The 20,047-nt window shown below is 39.4% G+C and overlaps 1 protein-coding gene across 1 annotated transcript in view; it reads right to left on the bottom strand.

Moving 5' to 3' along the window:
* Positions 1–14,714: 14,714 nt before the first annotated feature.
* The window catches only part of TFAP2D (transcription factor AP-2 delta), a 59,133-nt gene continuing 53,800 nt past the window's right edge, over positions 14,715–20,047 (bottom strand). The window contains exon 8 of the mRNA XM_065913314.1: positions 14,715–14,934. Coding sequence (XP_065769386.1) covers positions 14,715–14,934 — 220 coding nt within the window. The remainder of the gene's footprint in view (positions 14,935–20,047) is intronic.

The following is a 20,047-nucleotide window of genomic DNA, read 5'->3' as shown; positions in this document are numbered from 1 at the left end:
CAGTCTCCTCTGCAAGGAATTTTCCAAGCAAAAAGCGTCCTCTGCATTTGCAGGCAAATTCTTTACCACTAGCGGCACCTGGGAAACCCCCGTAACACCTGGTTACTAGTTTATTTAGTAAGATAAATCTGTGCTTTATAGTTACTAAAATAATTAGTAGTCAGAGAAACCTGTGCCCTTAATTATTAGTAGTTAAGTAGTAGTAAAATCACTCAGTCATGTCCAACTCTTTGCGACCCCATGGACTTTAGCCCACCAGGCTCCTCTGTCCGTGGAATTCTCCAGGCAAGAATACTGGAGTGGGTAGCCTTTCCCTTCTCCAGGGGATCTTCCCAGCCCAAAGATGGAATTCAAGTCTCCTGTATTGCAGGCAGATTCTTTACCATCTGAGCCACCAGGGAAGCCCATTTTATTCAAGAGACATGCAAAATAGCTTCAAAAATATTTTACAGACAGAGATCCTCTTCCAGAACCCCACGTCTATAGATGATTTTATCCAAAACCTTGTTTATTCATGCCACTCCAGTGTGTGAGGATATATAGGAAGTTCCCTCAGCCCTTTGATCTCACTGCCTGTTTGATCATATTTTTATTCCCTGTTACCCACATGGACGCATCTCCACCATTCGCAAATATCCCTCCTTCCACTGCAGTGATCACTGTCAGTGCCAATTTTCCATTAAGAAGACAAAGTACAGGAAGTAAGATAATGGAAATATTCCCTCAGGTCACAATTCCTTGAGGTCTCCTGGTGCTGGAGACATTTAGTTGTTTGCTAGTCATGATGAAGGTGAAACTAGAATTTGGGGAAACAACATGAAGGAAAGAAGGATGGGCCATCACAGGACAGATGGGAAAGTTTGCTGAGCAAAGTCACAAAGTTTTTTGTAGCTGTTCTTTCGAAGATTTAAAGTCTGTATCACCTCAAATACTCTATTCATTCTTATTTTTAGGACTAAGAGGCTGAATTATATTACATGTATGGTTTATTCCAATTCCAAATTCTCTAAATAGCTCCTCTTACCTGTTTGTCTGGTTGGTTTGGTGCAACACTTTTGATAACTTTTCCTGCTGCCCCAGGTGCTGTAGGAATAAGATAGATAAAATCCCTACCCACTCATGGACTTAATAGTTCAGTAGAGCTCACAGGGTATAGATAAACCCAATCAAGAATTATAGGATTGCCCCTTTATTTAGCCTTTCTTTATGTAATTGACTGATGTGTATTGATGACCTACTCTGTGTCAGGTATCCCACTCCCATGGACACATGAAATAAATCACTTGACAAATAAATAAGATACTCCCAGAGAGTGGCAAGTGCTATGAAAAATGTAATCAGAGATTCTGTGTGTGAGTTAGTCACTCAGTCATTACTTTTTGAGACCCCATGGACTCTCAGACTCTTTGTGACTATGTGGACTGTAGCCCACCAGGCTCTTCTGTCTATGGAATTCTTCAGGCAAGAATACTGAGTGAGTAGCTATTCCCTTCTCCAGGGGATTTTTTGCGACCCAGAGATCAAATCTGTGTTTCCTGCACTGCAGACAGATCCTTACCATCTGAGCCACCAGGGAAGCTCAATCAGAGATTACTATACTACAAATATGGAGTGAGGGCGAGATCATCTGCAGGATCTAGATGGGATGACTTGCCCTTTCAGATTGTTGAAAACGTTCAGAATCTTCCCACGATCTCGGAGAAAATTTGGCGGCTGGCAAAATTGGAAAGGCTAACAGAGCAAAAGAACTGAAGGTCCCTCTGTTTTGTTAAGGTGTTTGGGCTTTGTCACAAGAATACTGGAAAACAATTCAATAGAATTGCTTAACGTTTTAAGAACTATTTTCTAGATATGCTTTGACATTGGGTGCCATTTTCAAGTTTGTGAATTCTTTGCATATGGTCCTTTTGTAAGGGTCCTGTATTAAACGTGTGTTTTCCAAAGAATACTTTTAATTTCATTCATTTATTCATTAATATTTAGGTGAATACTTCCATCAGTGAAAGTGAAAGTCGCTCAGTTGTGTTTGACTCTTTGTGACCCCATGGACTATAGAGTCCATGGAATTCTCCAGGCCAGAATACTGGAGTGGGTAGCCTTTCCCTTCTCCAGGGGATCCTCCCAACCCAGGGATCAAACCCAGGTCTCCCGCATTGCAGGTGGATTCTTTACCAGCTGAGCCACAAGGGAAGCCCAAGAATACTGGAGTGGGTTGCTTATCCCTTCTCCAGCGGATCTTCCTGACCCAGGAATCGAACCGGGGTCTCCTGCATTGCAGGCGGATTCTTTACAACTGAGCTATCAGGGACAAAACATTAAATTTTTCCTCACATGGAAGCTCATTTGAAGGAATAAATTAGAAAAAATTTACTCGGGGAACTGTTGTCAAGAACTATGTAGGGTCTGAGATTTTACTATACTTGCAAGACCCTGGCTTGATTTCATGCAAGCTGGCAGAAAATATAAGAATCCTGGGCCAGAGACAAAGGACTTTATTAGAAGCCAGAACATAAGCATTTGTGCCCATTCCCACAAGATAATGTGGAGAGGGTCAGATAATACCTATACATGCCGTGAGTTGTGTTATAAGAGAGGAAACCTGAGCTTCCTGAACACAGATCTTTTATAAAAGACAGTAAACAGAATGACTATCCCTTGCTCCAGAGGGAGAAATTACACTATATTATTATTTACACAGTACAAACAACCTTGAAGAGCTAGTTCAGACCAGAATACTCAGTGCAAAAGACAGAAGCACAGGAAATCCATGGAGAACAGTCCCCCAACAGCTTTATCTCTGTTCTAGTCAGTTTAAAGCATGGGCCACGGTATTGTTCCATGGCCAAAATAAGACCGAAGTGCATCTGCTGGTTTTTTAGTAACAGTATATCTGGATCTATCCTTAGTGGGTCTGCACAGGTGAGTTTTGTGACTTGCTGACCTCCATACATTAGATCTACAGACTTTAGTCCTGCCTACAGACATGTTTTGAGAGGCTGGGAGGTTTGGGGTTTTAGATCCTCCCTTTTGTGACTGTTGGAAACTTGTTACACCTTTTAGCAAACTTCAAAGCTGCTTTTCCTGTTTACATGGCATTTACATGCTTATGTATAAAGATAAGAACAAGGTAAAATAAAATATACTGAAAAATAAATTAATTAGTAAAATTGTCATAGAGAATACATTGGTGGTTGCCAGGGGAAGAGGAGTGGGAGAGGGATGGATTGGGAGTTTGGGATTAGAAGATGCAAAGTGGTGTGTCTTGGCTTCCCAGGCGGCACTAGTGGTAAAGAATCTGCCTGCCAATGCAGGAGATTCAGGAGACATGGGTTCCATCCCGGGATGGGGAAGATCTTCTGGAGTAGGAAATGGCAACCCACTCAAGTATTCTTGCTTGGAAAATTCCATGACACAGGAGCCTGGCGGGCCATAGTCCATGGGGTCACAAAAGAGCTGGATGTGACTGAGGATACAAACACACACAAACTGCTGTGTGTGTGTGTGTGTGTGTGTGTGTGTGTGTGTGTGTATATTTAATGGGTAAACCACAAGGTCCTACTGCATAGCATAAGGAACTATACTCAGTATCCTGTGACAAAGCATAATGGAAAATAATGTGAAAAAAAATATATATATATATATAAAACTGAGTTACTTTTCTGTACGACAGTACTTAATGCAACATTGTAAATCAACTGTACTTCAATTTAAAAAAATCAACACATTGTAAATCAACTATACTCCTATAAAAATTTCAAAACAATAAATAAAATAAAAATTTAAAAATTGTCAATGTGGTAGCTCTTAAAAAATTGTCATGGAGAATTTTTTGGCCAAATTTTTAATAGATATTTAAGATTGGGCATCCTTTTTGATGGCTACCTTACTTTGTCAGTGCTTCTAAGTGATTTTCAATCATATAAATAATATTTTAATTGTTACCTTTAACTCTAGAACTCTAGTTACTTAAAGTTTAATGTTATAGTATTTTCATACAACATATATTTAGTTTCTTACACAGTAATTATTGTAAATTTTAAAAATGAGAAATGCTGTTCTTGTCAAACATACAAAACATCCATTTTGGGGAGTTGCAGGGATAAAAGTGTTTTAAAATACTAAAGGAGAAAGGACCAGTGTCTTACTTGGTTAAGCACAGAATTTTTTTTGGCAAAAGCCTCACACTTGAAAGATTCACTTTGTAAAACCATTGATCAATCCAATGGAACATTCAACTTCACAAACTGATTTTACCCCAAGCCCCTCTCCTCTTTTTTTGGATAAACTATTGTATGCTAAATCTAGATGACACTTACCTATTTAAATAGGAGTAGCTTTTTCCTATTTTTCCTCTAAAGAAGGTAGGGTGGGCATTTTTAGATGAATGTCATCAATATTTCTATTTCTTGATATCACAGAGTTAATGTAAATTCGTGTGCCCAACACACAGTGAGGACAAAGAAACTGAAAGCAGAGAAAGGTTCGCTGCAGAGCCTTGTGAGGAGACACGTGACTCCTGCCCTAAAAAGCCTGGAACTCCCCAAGGGTTTTGGCAAAGCATTTTTAAAAGTCAGGTGAGGGAGCAGATTTCACAGGGTACTTTATTAGATTGTGCAAAACTCTCTGATTGGCTAATGGTGCATCACAGAGGTTATCATTGTCAGTCCCTGGCTCCAGCAGACCTGGGGCTATGTACTTATGGTGATCAAGTAGTTAACATCTTCCAGTTGGTGGGTGTTCACATCTGCAAAACAACTCAGGAAATTTGCATCAAATACTATAATCTAGGTACTTCAAGGATTAGTCAAGGAGTACATCAAGGCTGTACATTGTCACCCTGCTTGTTTAACTTATATGCAGAGTACATCATGCAAAATGCCAGGCTGGATGAAGCACAAGCTGGAATAAAGATTACCAGAAGAAATATCAATAACCTCAGATATGCAGATGACACCACCCTTATGGCAGAAAACAAAGAAGAACTAAAGAACCTCTTAATAAAAGTGAAAAAGAAGAGTGAAAAAATTGGCTTAAAACTCAACATTCAGAAAACTAAGATCATGGCATCTGGCCGCATCACTTCATGGCAAATAGATGGGGAAATAATGGAAACAGTGAGATACTTTATTTTGGGGGGGCCCCAAATCACTGTAGATAGTAACTGCAGCCATGAAATTAAAAGATGCTTGCTCCTTGGAAGAAAAGCTATGACAAACCTAGACAGCATATTAAAAAGCAGAGACATTATTTTGCCAACAAAAGTCAGTCTACTCAAAGCTATGGTCTTTCCAGTAGTCATGTATGGATGTGAGAACTGAACTATAAAGAAAGCTGAGCACAGAAGAATAGATGCTTTTGAAATGTGGTGTTGGAGAAGACTCTTAAGAGTCCCTTGGACTGCAAGGAGATCCAACCAGTCCATCCTAAAGGAAATCAGTCCTGAATATTCATTGGAAGGACTGATCCTGAAGCTGAAACTCCAACATTTTGGCCACCTGATACGAAGAGCTGACTCATTGGAAAAGATCCTGATGCTGGGAAAGATTGAAGGCGGGAAGAGAAGGGGATGACAGAGAATGAGATGGTTGGATGGCATCACCAACTCAATGGACATGAGCTTGAGCAAGTTCTGGAAGATGGTGATGGACAGGGAAGCCTGGTGTGCTGCAGTCCATAGGGTCACAAAGAGTCAGACATGACTCAGTGAATGAAATGAACTGAGGTACTTCAGTGATGAGCTAAAGCAGAGGATATGGGGGAAGGCCTATCCCAGCCCCATAGGGTCCTGCCTGGTTACAACAGGAATATTTATAGTTTTAAAAACTAAGAAGATGTGAACTGGAGTTTCTTAGGCCAGGCTCTGTATTTAGAGAGCTATCTCATTCATCTCACTGGGTTTCCCTCGTGGTAAAAAAGTCTGCCTGCAATGCAGGAGACCCGGGTTTGATCTCTGGATTGGGAAGATCCCCTGGAGAAGTAACTGTCAACCCACTACAGTATTCTTGCTTGGAGAATCCCATGGACAGAGGAGCCTGATGGTCTTCAGTCCATGGGGTCACAAAGAGTCAGACACAACTGAGCAACTAACATTCATCCAACAGTGTTAAACTTTATGGGAAACCTGTATCCTCAGGCAACAGCAATGTTTAAGAAATCCTCCCTCTCTTCTGCTTTCAGGAAATGCCTTACTGCCAAGAAACACTCTTCCCCATGTGACTTTGATAAGATCCAGGTGTCCTCTCACTGACCTTTGGCCATGCCAGACACACACCCTCCACATTCTCATTCCTTTTCTCATAAATGATGGGTTGAACAGTTTGTACCCACTGACTAATCTGAACAAAATACCTGACTTGACTAAAGTGAAGTGAACTTGGTTCCTTCGCCCAAACTCTTGAACTTTGGGTTATGCGCAATCTGAGCCAGTGTACAAGCCCTTCTTAACCACCCTTCCAAGAATCAACTGACCCAAAGAAGGTGCATTCCTGGATGAACTGTCTGATCACCCCACGTCCTCCCCCACCCCAGATTCCTTCTAGCCTTATTTACTCCCCATCTCTTATTAAAGTCCTTTTCTGCTGGACCATTGAAATCCTGCAGATCTTCCAACTGGGGTGTCTCCCTACTGCAAGAGGCCCCCCTTCCCAACCTGTAATGATCTCTTTGAATGAAGTTTCTCCTTAACTAAGTCCAAATTAGTTTTTATTTAACACAGGTTTAGTCTCCAATACTGTTCTTTTCACCTCTCTTTGAGGAAATTGTCAATCTTGTTTACATAGAAAATTAAGTTCAATTCACAGGCATGTTCAAAACATTCAAAACACTTGACTGTGGATGGTCGGATGTTAACTAGGACTACCACGGTGCTTGTTTCACAATATGTACAAAATCCAGTCATTAGAATGTACACACAAAACTAATAAAATGTTGTCAATTATATCTCAGTTAAAAGCAAAACAAACAAAAACACACTTGACTATGGTTTCCATAAATGCTTGGAATAAATCTAAAATGTCAAGTTCATATGAATTTCTTGGGGGTCCAGTGGTTAGAACTCCATGCTGGAGGGCCCCGGTTCAATTCCTGTTTAGGGAATGAAGATCCTGCAAGCCACACAGGGTGGCCAAAAAATAAAAAAATAAAAATTTGAGATGAACTTTTGCTGCTGAATACTTGCTTGTGAAAAGTCAAGTACAGATTCTAAGGAAGCCATATACTAAAGATAAAACATGATGTGGCAAATACTTGAATATCAATTGGTTGCCAAATCCACTCTCAGCAAGTGCTCCTGGGGAATTTGAAACTTCACACATAAAAGAAAGTGGCCCTGCCATGATCTTTGGTTGGGTATCTTCACTGAGGACTTCAGCAATCCTGGATTTTGAAGATGCAGATTACCACGCTTACCCTGAGGTCTAAGGGTTAGGGGACTGGGCAGCCTCCCTCTGGAATCTCACTGATGCTCTTTGTCCACCTCATTCTACAGACATGCACCTGCTTTTCTAATGAGATTTTAAAATATTTATTTCCAAGCTCCCAAAATTATTTACCTGTTTCCAACTAGAAGGGAGCCCTAAAAAGAAAGAAAAACATAGGAGTTCTAAAGGACAGATAGGAAGAGGCTTTGAGGACTGAAAACCCCAATTGGTTTCGTCATTTTCTGGATTAAAAACTCTCATTGGCTCTCTGCTGCACACACTATGAAACACAAGATCTAGAGTTGGACCACAGGTCTGGAACATTCCTGCCATCTCATCTCCACCCCTACCTGTGGCTCATCGGGCCCTAACTCACCCCATGGAAGCCACATTGGCCTCTGACAGTTCCTGCAGATGCCAAGCTCTCTTCCTCCTCGAGGGCTTGGCACATGCTGCTCCCCCACCAGAAATGATCTTCACTGTCCCCTTGGATTAGTTAAACACCACCATCCTTCAGGTTATTCTCCTTTTCATTAGTAAGGTTTACCTTCTCTCTCCTTGCCTAAATTAATTCTTTGTCATCTTGTCTCCATAATAGTACTTTATATTACTTCTTGATTCGTTAATTCATTTCAAATTAGTGCTGAAGTGCTGAGGTTGAGAAACTCTAATTTGCTGAAAGAGTGTTGTTCATTGTTCCTTTCCCAAGGATTTTTTTGAAAGACTTTCCTTCTCTTAATCTAAGTGTCAGAAATAGTTGTATTTCTGCCTAGCAATTGCTTTGGCTTAGTCTTAGGCGCAAACACAGTGAATTGAATAAATGATCAATTTCCATTTTGCTATTAGAATTAAATTTGTTACCTACCTGTAGTAAATGGGACTTCCCAGGTGGCTCAGTGGTAAAGATCTCCTGCCAATGTAGGAGATGCAGGAGATGTGGGTTTGATCCCTGGGTCAGGATCCCCTGGAGAAGGCAATGGCAACCCACTCAAGTATTCTTGCCCAAGAAATCCCATGGACAGAGGAGCCTGGCAGGCTACAGTCCATGGGGTCACAAAGAGTTGAATGTGACAAAGCACACCTATAGTAAATACTCATAACTCTATTTTTTATTTTAGCTTCATTTCTGGCTCTACTTTTGATGATCAATTTGTATTTCCGAGCTGTTTCTAAATTGTAGTATGTTATTATCTGTATAAGTTCTTGAAAACTGTATTAAATCTTATTTTTAAAGAATCTAGGGGTATAAATGAATAAATGCATAAAACAAAATAAGATATTTTCAGTCTGTGATCAAGGACTTACTAAAAAATAAGTACATAATAAGAAATTCTACATAGCCACTGGAAATGAGAATATCTTAGGTCTAGGACTTGAAATTAATATGAATTTTTAAGAAATGAGGCCAATGAAAGCAAGTGAAAAAAAAAAAAGGTTTAAAGCTCTAGTGCTGAGCTTATTCAGAATCCGCTATTAAATATTTAACATAGTGACTAGCATGTACTAAGTTCTCAATAAGTATTTGTTGACTAAATAGATGAATGAATTTGATTAGTCTCCATTCTCATCATGACAGTGAAATGATTTTATAAGAAAAATTTCTGGGTTCAAGAAAGTCTGTTATTCAATATGATCTGTTGCTGAAAATTAGAATTTTAGCTTGACCAATTTATAAAGAAGTCTGGAATTCCCAAAGTTACTATTATTTGTTCTAGGAGTTACATGCCCATATAACAATTAAATACATGCCTTCATTCAGGGTAACCAGGAAATAGAGGGAAAACTTATATACAGTGTGCTCTGAGCATAATACTGCTTTTTCTTACATGTTCTAAGAAAGTCACAGGCAATCTTTGCCAAAACCCTTTCAATAAAACCATCATAAATCTTCTGTTTCAAAGTCATTATAATAGCTTTATAACTTCTAGGATAAAAGACTATAATTTTCAGTGAAATTCTGTCATTCATTAAGAAAACAAAATTTATCCACTATAAAATGGAAGTTAACCAATTAGAGAAAGCATTTAGGAAGTCAGAAAGAAAATGCAGCTTTTCCATACCCTCTCCACTACTCCAGAAAAAAAGAAAGCACCTCAACTGCTAGTAAATAGGCTTTAAATACATAATTAGGATAACTAGGAACAATAAGCATTTATACCCATTTCAGTGCTTTTGAGGACATGACACTATGTACCAAGAATGCTCTGCCGTGCATGAGACAACAAGTTGTCAGTTTTATTTTGCATCGCTCTTTCATTTAAAATCTTGGTTTCAGCAATGTGCTTACAGGATGTATACACGGAGGGTGAATGTGACAGTGACTTTTTCTGTGTTAATGCAGGAGATATTTTGCTACTATCACTTTTTGTTCTGGCACTGTGAATCTGAAAACACTTCTAGGGCATCCAATAATTTATGATTGTTCATTTTCTTAGAGTCCAACCTGCCCTGCTTGCCAGCTACCTGGGTTGCCTCTGGGTGTGCCTGAAATATCCATTTTTTGCTTCATCTCTCTGAGTTGCCAGAATAGCTGCTGCTTTCGTTTTCTGCTCACATCCACATCCTCCCAGTCTCTCCCAGCCATGCTGACTCTTCTTGTCTGAGAACTGTCTGCCTAGACACACTCCAGATAGACAGCACCCCAGTTTCTGCTCAGGGCTGGGTCTTCTTTCTCCCTCCTGCACCCCCAGCATGTGGTCTCGTCTTAGAGGGATGCAATGATCACTAACCTTTCTTCAATGCTTCTTTTATCCTCTCGTTCTTTTGTCAACCTGAGGACTGGTTTTTTTTTGGACTGCTGTATGTGTGTGTGTGTGTGAGTGTATAAGGAGAAAGATAAAGGTCCTGACTGACTTTTAAACCTCAAGTCCTAGGACTTCCTTAGGTTAGGACTCCACGCTCCCAACACAGGGAGCCCAGGTTCCACAGCTGGTCAGGGAACTAGATCTTGCATGCTGCAACTAAAGATCCTGCATGCCACACCTGAAAAAAACAAAACAGAAACCTGCAAGTCCTCCTTAAGGCTTAGGATTTTGCAACTGAAAACTTGTATAGAGGGGCAACGCCTTTGCAGTCTGCATCCGCTTGGTCCTTCCCTGAGGCAATATGGGCAACTTGTTAGGTGACTCTGCAGATGGAGGAAAAAAATAACCGGAAGTCCAAGCAACATCAGTTAGTTTTCAAAAGTCACATCCTGCCCTAAATGTTTTTAACTTACCCGGAACCGTAAAGTCTCCTGGTTCCGGTTTCCACCTTTCCTTACCCTTCCACCTTCACAACCTCTTCCTTGATTTCCCTCCCTCCCTGCAATCCCCTGGACCTGGGTCTGGTTTGTGTCAGGGTAACTTGATATGTTTCCATCAGGACACTAGCCATATTCTAATGGCTGGGATCGTCATAGGAGACCACAAGAAACTCAAGTAAAACACTTAATTCCACTATCTTCAGTCTCTCAGACAGAGCCTGACATATATAATAGAAAGGAGTCAATAAACTGAGGAGATAAAAAGTATGGTTTGTCCCAACTCTAAGTACTAATAACAACAACTAATACTCAAGTAGCAGTAGCTACGCCCCTGCTCTTGGCAGTTTGGATCTGTCAACTCTTTGATTCAGACAGTAATTCTGTGAATAGGTATCTATTATTACTCTTATTTTACAGATGGGGAAGTGGAGACACAGAAAGGTTCAGCATCTTGCCCAAGATCACACAGAAGCAAATGAAAGGTCCCTGATTTGAACCCACGTGATTTGGCTTTAGAGTCTATGCTCTTAGTCACTATCTCAGGCCACCTCTCGTATACTGACTTGACTTTCAAAGGGTGATGGCATATTCACTGTGTAAAAGATGCTGATACATTTTAAAAATTACTGGTCAAAAACACCTCCAATGAAACCCAAAAGAAAGAAAACATAGGGCAATGGAATTACATTGCTTTACTCATCTTAACAAGGATAATTCATTGACACATTTACTTTAAAGCACCAGATGACAAAAGGTCAAATTCCTATCACTCTCAGTCTAGCGTCTGGATGCTCATCTGTGCTAAAGGTCAAGTTCAAGTTCGGTCTTAGATACTGAAGAGAACACACCCTCACAGATGGGAAAGGAAAAAGGAACTGCAAAGGTGGAAAGAATTACCCCTTTTCAAAGCATCTGGAAAGAAGGATGCAGGAGAATAGACTAGATACCTTTCCTGTGCTCTGATCTTTCCAGAGAAGAAAATATAGAATAATTCAGTTTTCTTTACTTTGCGAGAACCACCAAACTTAAGTTAAAAGGTAACTCCAGTGAAATAACCATGGCAATGGCATTTAAATTAGTTACTGAAATGGCTTTAAAACAAACATTTCTTTTTGTGGGAGTTTGACTCAATCTTTCACAGGTTTATTAATTCTAAGTAATTAATGATAGATTTGGATAAAATGCCTGGGCCAGTAATAGTTAATCTGGAAAGCTTTTTCATTCCTTTCTTACTTACTGAAATACTGAAAATCAGATTTTGGTGACTTATCTTCCTTTGCTATAAATTATGATACTGATAATGATCATAATTTTACTTCTGTGGACATTCTGATACTTACCTTGTTGCTTTTATTTTATATTAAATGCACCTAATTGCAACTAATGTGATAGAGTGGAAACATTTTCTTACTCAAATAAAAAGTGTTATCCATAAATTACCATGGAAGAATCCAGCCAGATTGAAACAATGGGTATCCCCCCAAAAAAAATCAAAAGTAAAAGTAAAAGGTCCTTTGGCCCATTTTGGACAAAGAACACACACACATTCATTTACTCATTTATTTAAAAAGTGTTGAGTACCTATTATATACAAGGTAAAAGTTGGCATGTTAACAATGTCTATTAAATATGATAAATAATTACTCTGAACATGACCAGTCCATTAATTCATTTATGTCCTAATGGCTGGTTAAGTTAAATGATGGGTGCTGTCCACTTAAGGCTCTGAAGACACCCAAAGTCCTGGTAAATAATATGCACTGTAGTTATAGTTTTACTTCTGTTTCAAAGTTAATAAATATAACACCCCACTGAGGTGTTAAGAACCCCAACTAATTACATCTATGGGTGAAGTAAGCTGGTACTATAAGCCGGATCTAATTTTTTTGTCTGATTATGGGTGAACATTTGACATGGTATATAACTACATTAAGCACCTAGCAGATATGCATATCAAAATGCCATATTAAGTACATATGTATGTTAATAATAAAAGGAATAAAACTCAATGTGGAAATTTCATTAAGGAAATTAGTAGCCCACATTATCTGTATATAGCTTTCCTACTAGCTATTAAACTGAAATAGTCATCATTTTTTGTTTCATGTATTTATTTTACAATATGGGAATTTTCATGTAAAATGGAGTCAATTTATTTTGTGATGAAATCTGGAACTGCAGCAGAATCTCAGCTTTTATTCTATTTTTTTAAAAAAATTTAAAGCCATGAATAACGGTAAGATTTTAAAAAATGGAACTAGAGAAACACACGAAGTCACAATGCATTACTTTTACATTTTCTTTAAACTCTTCTACTGTGTAACTATAAAACCGCTTTATTATAGAATTCCTTATTAGGGTCTTTTGTTAACTGAATTTAATCTAGAAAATTTAGATACTCATTGGTTATGTTCCTCTTTTCTGTACAAGATTGAAGATAAACGTTAAATGATTTTAAGAATTATCAGGTAAAAAACATTTTCTTGTGATCTCTTGATGAAAACTCTCAAGCAATTTCCTTTCCATTAAAAATAATAATATTCCTTATGGGGTTATAATGTGGCCGAGACTTTCTGAAAGTAATTGATGTATGTTAACGAGAGGACAATATTTTCATGCCAAACAATATCAGGGGTTCACATATTTTTTAAATGATATTTTTCATTGACGATGACCTACATTTTTATTTGCTTACAACTTTGAAAACTGTTAACAGTAGAAAGGTTAGTACTATGTGGCGCCAATTAGGTTTCTCTACACATTCAGGTTTTAATGGACTGAACTTTCATTCAATTAGCCCCTGGACTTGGCAGCCAGGAACCTCTTGTTTTCCATGTTTTAACTAAAGGACAATAAGGCTTAAGAACAAGCTATGAAAAAAGGAAGCATCTTAAAAGCAAAAGTCTTCTCTGATCATTGTGTTTTCGTTTTCTTTATTGAACACAGACCTGAATGCTTTGAGCCTCTAAAGGTTTAGAAAGCAGCTACTGGGCAGGGAGAAGAACCACAAAGGTAGAAAAAGAAGAGTGGCTGTCATCATAACCATACAATCATTGGCCGCCAACACGTCGAGGGGCCTCCACTAGTTCCCTGGGCTCCTCTCCTGTCTCTGAGGGACAGGGCTTCCTGGAAAGTGCTGTTCCTATGCTCATGCTTTTCCAGCTGAGACAATACCACAGCTTTTCTTTGGAAGCCTAAGTAGCCAAGCTCCCCTTTCCTATATCCATCTTGCCCTGACCCGCTGTGCGCAGTCTGTTTCCTTAAACTGTTAGGTTGGGGATGTGAGAAGATTGGATAGAAGAGGTCATCTCTTATCTCTTAAACATTCTGCTGAGTCTTTTCTTTAAAAAAAAATTGGTCCTAGGATGGGATGAGAATAATCACACAAAGAGGGGATAGAGTTTTCTGGAGTTTTTAAATACCACCAAGGCACTGGTAGTTAAGTGGGCTAGCAGTGACCAAGATTTTAAAATTGCTGTCAAATCACAGGACAAAGATTCATGAATGCCCTTTTCAGTTCCCAAAGCATTTAATGATGGATTGATTGCCAAATTGGTCTATTTAGTGGAAAGAGGCACTCTTTTGTTATAGGGGATTAAGTTGAGAAAGACGGGCGCTGTAGGCGCTGGTGGTGGGTTCCAGTTTGGTCATGCTTTCTGATCCCTAACTACAGAGTTGGATAAGAAAGTGCATCAGTTAGATGTGAAAAAGCATGTGCTGCCTCTCCAAAGTCCAGAAGTGCTTAAAAATTGTGATGTATATAATTCGGAACAATAAATTACGTGCACAAAAGGAGTTTATCATAACATAAAATTAAAAAGTGACAACTTCATCACACAGTTACACTGCTGTTTTCCTTTTTTTTGTCTTTTTTTTTTTTTGATTTTGTCCTTTTTTGTTTCGTTTTTCATTTCCATTTTTGTTTTTTTTTTATGGAGGGCTGGGGGAGGGCAGAGATTTTCTCCACTGAAGATTAATCACCCTCAATGATATATAAATTAGAAAAAATATCAGCAGCAAGACTCTCTGGAAATAGATTCTGTTTGATGTAGCTAGTCTGTCTTTTCTGTTTTGCCCTCTTTCACGGCGGCCTCTGAAGTTTTCCGCAGGGGGGCTTTCTCCGAGGTGCCATGTCCTTGGCCAGAATCTGCCGCTCCACCATTTTTGTGAGTCGTGTGTTTTTCCAAGTAGTTCAGCATTTCACTGAGGACTGTTTGGAAAGTGCTTAGGGCTGCACATATTGCTGGGGTCCCAAAGCCATGAGTGATCAAACTGGGAATGAGAAACAGTAGGAAAAGGAGATTAGCAATTTGCAGCATGATATAACAAATCATCCCTCCCTCCCCACTTAATCTGGAACATTCCATTGAAAAGCATTTATTGTATTCCTAAACTGTGCCAAGCATTGTGGAAGGTAGATGCAGGTCAATGTACTGCTCTGAATGATAAGAAATTCAGGGTCTATTTGTTATAATGTGTCATTAATGGACTTGATTTGTTGTTGTTTAGTTGCTGAGTTGTGTCCCACGCTTTTTTGACCCCCATGGACTGCAGCCCGCCAGCTTCCTTTGTGCACGGGATTTCCCAGGCAAGGACACTGGAGTGGGTTGCCATTTCCTGCTCCAGGGTGTCTTCCTGACCCAGGAATTGAACCTGTATCTCCTGCACTGGTGGGTTCTTTACTACTGAGCCACCAGGGAAACCCTGACAGACTTGGTGGACACTAATTATTAGCAATTCCAAGTGTTTGACACATGCCTTGACTCTGAGTCTTTATATCATTAAGAAAGCCAGTAAATACAACTTTCTATTGTGAGAATCATTGCTTTAAAGAATGGCACATACACTTCCATAAGCAGAGATCACATAATAAGAGACCAAAAGTGGCTGAGTGTGCCTGATGGTTAGCTGTTCCTCTAACTTCATTCTTCTTTTCTTCGAAGTTATGAAGTTTTATCTAAGCATGAGGCACCCTGCTGGAGACCACATTCCCAAGCTTCCCTTGCAGGTAAGTTTGGACCCAGGACTAACCTTTCCACAAAAGACCAAAAGAAGAAGTGATGTTTGCAATTCCCATCGGCTTAAAATGAAAAGTACTGCCCTCTGTTTTCTCTCAAAATAGCCATGCGGCTGAGCAGATGAGACTGGAACAAGATGGCAAGAATCTACTCACCTCCTGTCTCCTATCTCTTTTTTGGGGTTTCAGCAAGTAATTAATTCACTAATAGCCATGACTAATGAGCCATGTAGGGAGGGCTGTGGCAACTTCAGCACTGGTAGCCCATCCAACCGTAACAAACATCCTCTCTAGTTGAACAAATACCTAAGCGTAGATTCACTCTTTCTGCGAACAAAACCCACACAGATTATTCACTTGTGTCTGTTGTTCCTGAAATGACATTGTCAGGTTGCTCCCCATTATTCATATCTTGTAAAATATAGAAAAACATGCTTTATGTACATAATACACATGTGATTATATCCATTTATCTATATATAACATTGCAGATAAATGGTACATTCGATAAGAAGTTATTAACTGCTTACAAGCCCTAGTTGTTACAGTTATTGTGACATTGTGCTTAGTCACTCAGTCGTGTCCAGCTCTTTGTGACACCCTGGACTGTAGCCCTCCAGGGTCCTCCATCCATGGGGATTCTCCAGGCAAAAATACTGGAGTGGGTTGCCATGCCTCCTCCAGGGATCTTCCCAATCCAGGGATTGAACCCAGGTCTCCTGCATTGCAGGTGGATTCTTTACCAGCTGAGCTACCAGGGAAGCCCGCTGTGATATTAGCAGTTTTAAAATCAGATAGTACTATCCTTCACAATATGTTAACTTGCTAGTTATCCTTCTTAGGGTATGTAATCTTAAGGGACAAAAATGACAAGTTCTTAAAATATTGCAAATGATGAATTTAGGATCAAGGTAGCTACTGATATGCCTCAATGGTGATAATAGTAAGATCGAGCACATGGAGTTGTTGCCTAAATTAATACACGCAAAGGAGTCTGCATGATGCCAGACTATTCTTAGGAAGTGTTTCAGCAAATGGTAGAAATTGTTGGCTGTGGGATGTTCATGGTGAGGGTGAATTTTTCTGCATGTCCATTATATTTTACAGGTTGCTACTATCTTTCATGCTGGCATTTTACAAAGCCTACCCTATTCCTAAGTCATAACTAAATATATTAAAAAGAAAAAAACAGACCTCAGTCACCAATTATTTAGAAAACAAGACTGGTTAATGCTTGGACAACTATATACACCAAAGTTTGCCTTTTATGAGTAAGGCATCACCATTGTTGAAGCATATACATATACATATCTTGCACTGCTGAACAGGAAAACTGACTTCAGCTCCATTTCTACAATGATAACAGTTAGAGGGGAATCCAAATATTTTAGAACTTATCAGGAAGACAGAACATAAATGGAGTTGATTGAAGTGGTAGAAGAATTAATCATGGCGGCAACCACATAAAGTACAAATGACGCCATCTATTAATGTCTAGATGCTTGACCCTGAGCTAAAACTGTTGGGTTGACCAAAAAGTTCATTCAGTTTTTTCCATAGGATGTTATGCATGCTAACGTGATACCTCTTTTCTCACGCTTTATTCCTGTTCAGGGCTCCTGGTACCATTGAAAGTGAAAGTCACTTAGTCATGGCTGGTGTCTGACCCATTGTGACCCCATGAACTGTAGCCCACTAGGCTCCTCTGTCCACAGAATTCTCCAGGCAAGAATACTGGAGTGGGTTGCCATTTCCTACTCCAGGGGATCTTCCTGACCCAGGGATCAAACTGGGGTCTCCTGCACTGCAGGCAGATTCTTCACCATTTCAGCTACCAGGGAAGCCCATTAGATGAATTTATTTTTTTCTCTATTGCCATGTCCTCTTGGTTTTGACTCCTCTTTTCAGAAAAATTACAGAATTTAGTTCCACTTGGGTAAATATTAAGGTTAGTAGCCAATATTTGAGTCCTGATCATATGACAGGCCCTGTTCTAAGTGCTTTCTTCTACACCTGTGATACAATCCTGGCAACAACTTGAAGAAGTATTATTATGTCCATTTTACATATGAAGAAGCAGATACTCAGACATATTAAATAATTTGCCTGGGAAATTCTGTATTGCCTCTGTGCTTATTTACGTTCCTCTCAGGCTGTGAGTGTGTTTATGATTTCACTTTGAGAAGTGAAGTCTGTTGGCCGTTTTTGCTCAGCTTCTCTAATTGAAGTTTGTTCTATAGGCCAACTTATAGCCTGAAAGATCATTCTTACTCATTCTCCTGTTTAAGACCAGGGTTCTAAAAGGCCAACTACAGGGACTTCCCTGATAGTCCATTGGCTAAAACTCTGTGCTCCCAATGCAGGGGGCCTGGGTTTGATCTAGTCAGGGAACTAGATCCCACATGCTACAACTAGGAGTTCACATGCCTCAACTAAAGATGCCACATACAGCAATGAACCTTGAAGATCCTGCACACCACAATTAAGACCTGGTGCAGCCAAATACATAAATAAAAATAAATATTAAAAAAAATCTTTTTAAAGGCCAAGTACAAAATAGGTCTGTATAAATGCTCTACTTCTCTATGTTGAGAAGAGTGGTTGTCATAATGAAAGATTCTCAGGCTGGCATCCCTCCTTGGCTGATGGTCATTTTTGCTTCTAAAATATGTACCTGGTCTTTAGTAAGCTTGCCCCATATGCCCTGGGTTGAGAACTCCTTGCATAAAGTCTTCACACTGCCTTTGACCTCAGGCACTGTGTAATTTGTGGGAAGTTATGTAGCCTTGTGAAATGGTCTGATGAAAACATCTGCAAGTATCTTTCCAGGTCTAAGCTGCGGTTCACTGGTATAATGCTTATGGTGCACTTCTTAAAACCAAGGACATGACAGAAGGTTATGGACATTGAAAAACCACTTAGCTCAACAAAGAAGTCTAAAACTCTGAAATATTCAATGTAAGGAAAGGAAGGGCCCGAAGTGCTATCTTCAACACAAAAAATATAATGTAAATGGTAATTTCCTTGATTTCACATTACCTGCACATCAAAAAATATGCATGGAACACCACATAGGATAATGTTAAATGCAAAGTATAGTTCTGCTCTAGCAGTGTTCAGTGAGGCTTATGAGTCCAAATAATTAAAGTAAACTGTTATTGTATGAGAATCACAGAACAAAGTGTAAAATCACAGGATGATTAAAAGAATTTCTGGGGACGTCATGTTTTTCTTTTGGCCCCAACCATTTCAGAAAAATAGGTATATCTCTCATTCACAGTGACATACAAAAAGGAGAAAAGGAATAATGTAGAGTCTACAGAAAAACAAGAGAAAAACAGAAAGCTGAGGCTGACTTTCAGTCCTAGACAGAAAATAAAGTCATGTGTAAGGTAACACCCCATAGTCAAATCTTCAAAATCTTTGATAAGGCCCTTTTCTGCCCTTAGAAAATATTTTTAGCCATAGATTTAATGCTTAAGTTATATTTGGTATTTGCATCTATTTTTATCAAATTAATATCAGAGAGCATTCACAAGTAAATATTACCTGGGCTAAGTAGCAGCCATGATGGCTTGAAGGAGGTTATCAAAATATAAAAGTCTTTATAAATTCATATTCATCTAAAAGTTTGTCCTCAAGTAGGCAAGTGAGAAAGACAACCAACATCGTGCTAGATGTATCATCTTCATGCCACGTTGACCACATTTTGCTCAACAGTGGCAGAGAATACAAAGGTTGTATCAGATTCTTAATGTATTTGCATTTTACTGCTCTTCTTTATTCACTCTTTATAATCAGATGTTCTATTATTGTATTTTTGAAAGGCTTATCTCTTCTCTATCCTTAAACCTGCAATGGTCATTCCCACTTGTGTTTGTTTACCCTCCCTTTCCAGCCACTCTAAAAACCACTCACCCTTCAAAGCTCCTTGGATAATATTGAAAAAAGGAGTCAGTTTCCTGGTCCCCTGATTAAGACACTGAAAAGGATGTGCTTCTAAAAGCATGGAAGCTTGCCAAAGGACAGAAACTTGCCCAAGTGATGAGAAAATTTAACCTGAATTCTGAAGAGAAGGGAGTAACATTCCCCACCCCACCTCCACCCCAAAATATAAAACTAGAGTCCAGAGAACACAATGAAAAGAAAATAAGTGAGGGCAAGATCTCATCATCAAAGAGGAAGCTATATGGAGCCATATCAATTACAGCATAAGTGATCATCAAAGTTTCAACTTCAATCATGCCTGAAAGGGCAGTCAGGAGGTCCTCCAGTGCCGGCAGGAGGGCCTGGGCTCCTGAGACTCCAACGGGAACAGCAGCCTCCAGGTTCTGCCCTTGTCCTCAGGCTTCTAGAGGCTTCTCAGAG

This window comes from Muntiacus reevesi, chromosome 20 (genome assembly GCF_963930625.1).
Source record: "Muntiacus reevesi chromosome 20, mMunRee1.1, whole genome shotgun sequence".
Taxonomy (NCBI): Eukaryota; Metazoa; Chordata; class Mammalia; order Artiodactyla; family Cervidae; genus Muntiacus; species Muntiacus reevesi.
Note: the sequence above shows the minus strand (reverse complement) of the source record. Positions and strands in the feature narration are given on the sequence as shown.